The sequence below is a fragment of the Arachis ipaensis genome, chromosome B06 (genome assembly GCF_000816755.2).
Source record: "Arachis ipaensis cultivar K30076 chromosome B06, Araip1.1, whole genome shotgun sequence".
NCBI lineage: Eukaryota > Viridiplantae > Streptophyta > Magnoliopsida > Fabales > Fabaceae > Arachis > Arachis ipaensis.
The window spans coordinates 133311301-133320477 of record NC_029790.2 but is presented as its reverse complement, the minus strand read 5'-3'; the positions used below and the strand labels follow the sequence as shown (position 1 = coordinate 133320477).

Sequence of the window (9177 nt, the reverse complement as noted above, 5' to 3'; positions counted from 1 at the left end):
CTGCTCCCCAGCTCTTCGAACCGAGGAACAACTTCGAGTATTATTACAAAAGGTGCTATGTTATGGACAACTTCATTTACTGTGGGGAGCTTGCTATTCCGGCAACCAGATGTTGAAGACGGGAGAGACGAGACATCAGCTGGGCAAATGATGGCCGCAAATGTGGCTCCCTGAATCAAATTCAACCCAAATTAATAACCAAAGGGATAGAGCAAACACCAGTATAGCAGATACATAAGTAAGGTTTAATCACTCTATATACTATGTTCTACTAAACTTTCAATTAAGTTCTTATAGTCTAAAGTTTGTCATCAAGTCTCTATATTGTACAAAAATTTATTCAATCAGGTCCTTATAATTTAAACTTTCAAACGGGTCTAAGAAAGTCTTGTATTTCAACTAGGTCTTAATTTAATTATGTATTCAATTCCTTACATTATAAAAAAATTCAAAAGAAAATCAGCAACTTATCACCCAATATAAGGGGCTTGAATTGATCATTAAATTTTCAAACTAGTGAAACCTAATTGAAAAAGGTTGTAGATTATAGGTACCTTTTTTGAAGTATTTAAACTATAAAGACCTAACAGAAAATTTTTATATAGTGTAAAGACTCCATTATTAATTTTTAAACCAGAATAACCTAATTGAAAATTGAGAGAAACTAGATGGAGCCCTGCAGTGATTTAACCTGTAATTGGAAATCTATGGTCTATTGAGAAACACACTAACATACCATTAAATTTAGAAAATAAATAAATAAATTTAAAGAACAAGAACATAACAAAACTTTGATAATTGTCAGTTTGGATTGGCTTTTGAAAAAAGTACTTATTTTTTACATCTTTTTAAAAAAGATCTTTTTTTAACAAACAAAAATTATTTCACATTTGGATAGGATTTTTAAAGAGTTTTTAAGTATTAAAAACGTCTTTTGCTTTTGCTTTTTTTAATAAAAGTACTTTTTTTAAAAGATGTATCCAAATAGGTTTTAAATTAAATAAAAATACTTTATTTTTTAAAAAAAGGTACTTTTTTTCACTAAAAAAGCCAATCCAAACTAGCACTTACACTAGAGGAAATCATCCCTCAAATTTTAGAACATCAATTTCTAATTATCATGAATCACCTGGGATACATTATACTGTCATGAAATTAACAGTGAAGATGGATACGATGTGTATTTCAAAAATTCCTACAAGAATAGATGCTAAAGTAGCATTCAGAAAGCATAATTGAAGAATAGGACTTACATTTGCCAGCAATCACGTATTATTTGTGCAACTGCAGGATTCACATTGTCTGGAATTTCAAGCCGTTTATTTTGAAACCCAACAGCTCCAACAACCTGCATTGGGTTCAAACCTTTCCACGGAATCATCATGGTAGCCAACTCCCACAAGATTACGCCAAAACTATACACATCGCACCTGTAAACAAAATTCAACCATTACATTATTGATTTTCATTTTATGCCCCTTCTCTAATGAAGCTGACTTAACTTACTTCTCATTGGCTGGTTCATTTCTCAAGACTTCTGGCGCCATCCACTCAGGCTGTAAGCAAAAAGATACATTAGAATATTCAATCATTATTTTTGTTAAGGTTTAACAACAGCAGTATAAGATCCTGTATCTGTGAAGCATTACCGTTCCTGCACAAGACTTTGATGACAAAAAGGTATGGTGCTTCATCCGTGACAGACCAAAATCACAAACCTGTAAAGAGAAAAAAACACGAACGAAAGGCAAAAAATAATAACTATCTTAATCTTAATATTATGCAAAGAGAGCAGAGGCATTTTAAGAACTTCTAAAATACTCAATACTAAAATGCGTGAAGATGCAAAGAGATAAGCATTAATTTTCCATCAACTCTTAATAGGGAAGAAAGCTAAAAATAATCAGTGTACAACAATTTTTCATCACTTGCATGTGTTTTATTTATTAATAATTCCACCTAGAATCCCACACACAACTTGAAATTCGTTTTGTTGCAATGTAGAGAAATATGAGGGCCTTGAAACATGCTAATGGTATCAAGTCAAATTTCAGGTATCAATATCAAAATGGCGAACTTTATTTAATGTGGAACACCAACGAATCCAATGGCACTCATTTGAAATTGTTTAGACACCTGTCAAGCTTATCTTCTAGGCAACTGTCCTGGGAATACTTCATTACATGTGGAAATGATTTAACAAATAATATAATTATTAATATTTCTTTAAGAAACAACTTTTATTCATAAGTTATCTGACTTTTCCTGCTACCGTTATTTATACTACATTATATATATAAGTTGTCATACAATGTAAATATAAAGAATTTTACCCTTTCATCCAATCATATGTTACTTTTTGAATGATTTCAAGTAACTACGGTGGTAGTTAAAAATCCTACAGTTGAGCCTAATTACAGAATGACCAACTTCTAAGTTCTAACAATCAAGCCTAGTTGCACAATTTCACTCTTCTAATTTTATTTCTCTCTTTGCCTCTCCTATAGTTTAAGCTGTCAAACAAACTCAAAATAAGGAATCAAGTATGAAACTATGAATACCTTAACAACCCAATGCTTGTCAACAAGAAGATTTGGAGACTTCAAATCTCGATGGACAATGGGAGGATTGCTTGTATGCAAGTAATTCATTCCTTTAGCCTGAAAAGTGCAACGTAAATTCACGTGAGAGAATTAAAACTGCAAATAAATTTTGGATGTTTGGTGAAGAATCGATTGACCTCTTAACCTTACAGCACTTTTTGATGGTTCATTATAAAGGGGTTTACAATAATAAAAAGGCTAATATGTTTTGGCAATGTGCTACTTTTATTGGTCGGAGTAAGAATGCTCAAATTAAAAGTTTCTATGTCCCTGAACATACTTCAGGGTAGGATTATACTTATGAACTTCTTTTGGTGTTTTCAGCTAATGACTATTTTGAGGGAGATGCTCACATTGGCATACAGGTATTGGACAACCTCGTATTTTTATGAAATCTGTTTTTAGCCTCTTCTTTATGATTAATTCCCTTCTCTGCCACATCTTAAGAAAAAAAGTAGGAAAAAAACCATTTTCAACTCATACCACATCAAGAGCCATACGCAACCGCCGCTTCTCATCAATTCGAACATTGGGCCGATGTAATAGCCTGTATAAGCTGCCTCTGTATGTAAACCAATAATTCTAAAATGAGCAAAACAATAACATGGCAAAATTAATTAAACAACTGATTGAGTTATATGTTGGTTGGATAATGACATCAATGAACAAAATGGGGTACAGAATCAATAAAACACTTCAAATAAAAACCAACAACGAGTCTGTCCAAGAAACCAGGAAAATAAAACTCTGTATTGTTATCATCCTTCATGCAGTCTCTCAATCATATGTATAACTTAAAACATCTAACTAAAAGTAAACTGACCTAGGAAGAAACTCTGTTAAGATTGAGAAATGTGGAGAGCGAGTAATTGCTCCCATGAAAAGCACGACATTAGGATGCCGCAGCCTTAACATGATCTCAACCTGCAGAAAAGAAAAGTTATGTGGGGTGGGCATATTAATGCATTACAGATAAGCATGTAAAGACAGTTGCTTACTTCAGATTTGAACTGAGCTAGCGCATCACCAGAGAAATCTTGGTCGAGAAACTTTTTCACTGCAACTTCCTGTCAGGCAAACACATTCATACAAAATTACGAAAATCAGACCAAAAAATATGACCAAGTATTTCCATAGGTAAAGCAGGTATTGATCTTCACATGGAAGCAAATTTAGTTCAGACAAAAAAAAAATTGTAAGATCATTTTTTTTTTGGGGGGGGGATCAGAATATAGATCAATAACAGAAGAGTTCATTCAACTTTATATAGTACTGTTGTATTTTCTTTACAACTTTTTATGCTCTTATTTTCCACAGAATGTGTACTTCAGTTATGTTCTGGATTTGTTTCTCAAAAGATACTCCGCCAAAAGACCAACTATGAGTGACCAAAAACAAAAAGGGCAGCCCGGTGCACAAGCCTCCCCGAATTAACGCAGGGTCCGGGGAAGGGCCGCACCTAAAGGATGTAATGTATACAGTCTAACCTAATAATTACATCAGTGACTATTTCCACAGCTTGAACCCGTGACCTTGAGGTCACACGGAGACAACTCAACCGTTGTTCCAAGGCTCCCATTCTATGAGTAACCAGAAACAATGCTAATTAAAATAGTGACTAATAATATTATATGACAATGAAAGCATATATATGACATTAATAAAGTACTCCGGAAAATGACTAATATTTTATCTACAAATACTATCAAAGCTTAAAAAAAATCTTACAAAAATATATCCACCTAGTAGTTATCTGAAAAACCTTGACATGTATAATTCCAATAATTTTCTTTAAGAGTGTAAAAGCAAAACATAAGAAATCCTTGACGTAACTTAAGACAAAACTTCAAGCAAGTATAAGAGCACTTACAGTTCCATTACAATCGGCACGGTAAACTTCACCATAAGAACCTGCAAGAAGTTTGTATGAGATAGATTAGCAAGATAGCATCATAAGCACAGGGAGAATATTTTCAACCTTTTTATACCAGATCTCCTTTAGTGAAATCCATTCATTCAAATAGCAATGTACAATTTTGAATTCTATTTAACAAAATATACAAGTAAACCCTCACATTTAAGCAGGGGAATTCACTTACCAATACCAATGCGCTCACCAACAGAGAGATCTTCCCATTGAATTTCCCATTCTGTTCCTTCACCAAGTACTGGATTAACTTCCTTGCTTTTACCATCATGTCGTATACCACCTCCATTGACCATCTCATTTATTTGAGTGGATGAATCTGTCCCCCTTCCAGTGTTGCTACAAGTTGCTTCAACCTTATTTGGAAAACTATTTTCTTCATCGTCACCAAAGAAGTCAAACCCATTAACAGCTGCTTTGGGCTCAGAAGATTCGATGACAGCAAGTGAATCAATTAATGAATTAGATAGCTCTAAACCATTAATCCTGTCAGAAGCAGCTACAAGCCCCTTCCTTGTATTATCACCCTGTAAAGAGTTACAAAATCTAATGGCATCTATATGCAATTCTTTTTTCTGTCCAGCTAACCAGTCAGCTGATTTACATAACCTAGTATTATTGGCACAGCCTAGCCCTTGAGAGGGTATGAGACAATTCTCATGGCTTAATAACAACCCATTTGGGTCTGCTTGAACAGCATCAGCATTTTTTACATTTACTTTATGCTCACCCATATCCTGAAGATTCATATCAGAAAAAAGATCAGAAGGGGGTAATGCACCACTCTCTAATAGAACAGTGTGCAGCTTTTGAGCAAATTCCGGGTTCTTTGCTGCACTGAGGACATACTTGGAGACATTATTTACACGGATCTTTTCTGCAGGTGATGGTTCTGTAGGTGAAGAGCATTTGTATGCTTCTGTGTCATTTTCTTCAACATGATGTATTTTATCTGGTTTTGTTTGACTGCCCATATTTAATAGTAGTTCTTCTGGCTGGACCCTCAGGGTTGAGATTTTGCCAAGATCAGATGGGGTTCCCAGCACTCCAGTTTCATCAGCAAGCAGCGGATGTGTTGTGTTAGGTAACCCTACAATTTCTGCACAACCCCTGACAGCAAAGCTGTAGTTTTGGAGCTGATTACTAGGTACCTCAGCTGGAATAAGAGCCCCAGGAGCACCCATCATATCAATAATGTATTCACTGCATCAGTTGAACAAATCAGTAACAGCAATTGAAATTGTTCCAACATTATGCAAGACCAGCACTATTAATTTTATTTAAAGGCCATGGGCCAAATGCTAGGTCATTAAGGTAAACTGTTTGTGGTCTAATATCTTCCAAATAAGTTCAAATTGAGCAACATGAAATTATTTGAGAATCCAAATAAGCATAAATTGCAATCAATGACTCGATGTAATCCAATAATCTATCCACCAGTGCAATAAATTGAACAGTTTTTCCCTGTGAAACTAAATTACCTACACCAGAAGATGCAATATGCTCAACTAACTCATACAGGTGGACTAGTTTCTCCATCTCAAAGGTGAGGCAGAGTTTTGCAAAGCATCGGGAATACAAAATGGAAAAATGTGAAATAAAATTGCTCTTGGGTGTGCTCTGCCTCTGGATGAACATGAAAATGAAATATCTAATAAAGCTTCTAACCCAATAGAACACATTCCATGTGGAACCAAACACATCAGAGGCTGATTTGAAATGTTTAGGGAATTAAATTTTCTTAGAAGCAATAATAAAAATGTAAAATAACTCATTAATCTGGGTAATAGCAATATTAAGATAAATACCTTCCATCATCTGCTTTAATTAAATTCACTGCTCCATCATCTGTTCCTGTGTAATAGCTCCCTTTGACAAGCATACAGGGAATATTAATCCTATCAGCTAGTACCTAGGCACCAGAATAATTAAGAATAGCATTAGCTGAAATCAAAGACCTTGCATGAGTGTGACCAACTTTGAAGTCATGGTGACATAACATTTACTTAAAAATGATTCTTTCTTTTTTGTATTTTTGGTTAAAGAGAGGCAAAGGAAGTTCAATTTTATTGTTCTACATATGCCAGGTTAATAAAGATTCAAAAGTAAGAATTCTGCCCACCTGGAGGCCTTATGCTTTGTTATCAGGTCATCGCAATGATACAATCAAAACATATGTGTGATCCATTTTAATGACAATATGTCAAATAGACACAGGTAAAATGGGACCACAAAATTCCACAATCAAAAAATTGTTTTCCGCATATAAGTTTGAAGATGATTAAAAAAATTGACCGCAATAAGTTGTCTAAAGTGTTTCAAGTTTTATATGCAAATCACGTTGCATAATAAATTGAGAGAATCTTACCTTGAAAAGTAGGGCTCGGTGACGTGAAAGTCCAACATCAAGACTGCCAAGGGGAAGAACAATAGATCTTAAGGAATCTCGAAGTTCACGACTCCTCACAGCCCAGCTTTTTGTGATTTTATCAGCACTACCAACAGGTCCACCCATTTTACTGACAACAATATCAGCAAGTTTCTGAAGTAAGCCGCTCAAGATTAGTCCTAGTTCAGAAACACCACACTCGTTAAGTAAAGCATAGGCTTTTTCTTCAAGCTGCTTCAGCTGAGTATCAACTGTGCGATTCACCACAATCACTTCACAATCAATATTTCTTGAGACTGGTGTAGTTTGCAGATCCACCAACAACGGCATCTTTCCCCGCTCAGTCAAATTTGATGTGATGCCATAAACATCATAAAATCCATCCATCACTTTCTCCTCATAACCAATGATATTATAGTTCTGCCAGAGATAAGACACAAACAGCATGGTTACAGCTTATGAACCTTACTATGAGAAAAGTTTCTTTCACCTAAAACAAATCATCGTCATTAACAACAAATCTCCACAAATAGTAAGATGCCAAAGCTAATGGAACATTGAAAATAGATAATAATTAAAAGATATATATTTAAATATCACTTTGCTCGTTTTGGACATTCATCTTATTTCATCTAATTGTCCTGACATTCAGTTATCCCTAAGTATAATTTGTTAATTCCAACATTAAATTAAATTGCATCATCATAAATACAACCCAAGTTGAATTCATTAACTCTAATATTAAGTTGTGTTCTGCAAAGCAAATTAGCATTTTCAGCAGACTCCAGAACCACAACTACACCGACACAGCAGCCAAAAATTTCCCCATAACGACCACGAAAGTATAAAACCATGAATGGAAATGCCCAACACTAATGGCAATAAACTTCACTCCAAATAAGAAACATCCATATAACAACAGATAAGTACAATCCATAACATTATCCCTCATTGATTGAGTATAGTAACTATAAGAATAACAATCATATCAACCAAGAAAAAAAGAGAACCATTTACCCACATTAATCCTAACCAAGACAATCAATAGTCATATTAATCCTTTCTAGCTATTGATGTATCGGTAATTAGGGACTACTAATGTATCTGCTACTCTGTGTGTGTGTGTGTGTGTGTGTGTGTGTGTGTGTGTGTGTGTGTGTGTGAGAGAGAGAGAGAGAGAGAGTACCCAGTAACGAAGGGACTGAAACTGAACGAGTCCTTGAGTATCAGAAAGAGAAGCTTCATATCCGAGGCTGATCTGTTTAGCGGCATCGATCTGCGCAGATTCAGGGTCCTTATGGACATCGGGATCGGAGGCGCTGATCGCGAGAGCCAATTGCATCTGAAACTCCTCTTCCTCCAACAAACCGAAATCACTAACGACGCCGTTTTCGCTGTTGCTGATGCTGGTGGTGGTGGTGCTGCTAGGGTTTGGAATTGGATCCACGACGATTGGAGTGGGAGAGGGGAGAGCGGAAGAGGAAGCGGAAGAAGTAGAGGGAGCGATAATCGGCGGCGGCGGCGGCACGTGGTGGATGGCGGTGGTGGGAGTGGCGGTGGTGGCGCCACCGATGTGAAGCTTTCGAAGGAGGTGCTTCATTTTGGGCATGGGTGTGGATCGGGATCAGGATGAGGATCATGAACCACGCAGGTGCGGAGTACGGTACACAATTAATTTAATTAGGTTGGTTGGTTTGGGTTTGTGTACAAGTTTTCAAGTTTGAGGAAGAAGAACAGAAATCACCACCACTTAAATTAACCGCTCACAGTTTCTCTCTCACACACACAAACCCCATTTATTCATTCATTCATTCATTCCCTCCAATGCCTACTCTTCTTCTCGTGTACTAGTTTCTTTCTTTCTAACCATTTCTATTTTCTTTTTTACTTAAATCATTTTTTATTATAAAATTCAATAATCTTTAGTTTTAATTCTTAATAGTTTATTCGGTCAAGTGTTTACGTGACAGATTAAATAAGATGTGACTCGTCTTCTCACATCCGTATTTAAGTTTCTTATCTCATCATTTAAACCATCACATTAATATTTAATGAAGTAAAATAACATCAAAAAGCTGAAACTAAAACTAAGAGAAAAAATTCACCAAAATTTATAGGGACGAAATCCAAACATATAGATATTTTATATAAATTAAAAATTTATTTAAGCCCCTTTTTATTTCGGTGTAAACCAATTTGAATTTAATTTTATACAAACATTTATTTATATATTATTGAATTAAGAAGAATAATTACTT

The 9177-nt window shown here is 35.3% G+C and overlaps 1 protein-coding gene across 1 annotated transcript in view; it reads right to left on the bottom strand.

Moving 5' to 3' along the window:
• LOC107605504 (serine/threonine-protein kinase EDR1) overlaps positions 1 to 8769 on the bottom strand; it is a gene marked incomplete in the record, with an annotated part of 9432 nt that extends 663 nt beyond the window's left edge. The window contains 13 exon segments of the mRNA XM_016307396.2: positions 1 to 170; positions 1254 to 1430; positions 1507 to 1556; positions 1650 to 1718; positions 2562 to 2660; positions 3087 to 3165; positions 3427 to 3527; positions 3602 to 3670; positions 4474 to 4514; positions 4703 to 5733; positions 6339 to 6442; positions 6899 to 7339; positions 8106 to 8769. Of these exon segments, the coding sequence (XP_016162882.1) occupies positions 77 to 170; positions 1254 to 1430; positions 1507 to 1556; positions 1650 to 1718; positions 2562 to 2660; positions 3087 to 3165; positions 3427 to 3527; positions 3602 to 3670; positions 4474 to 4514; positions 4703 to 5733; positions 6339 to 6442; positions 6899 to 7339; positions 8106 to 8528 (2778 nt within the window).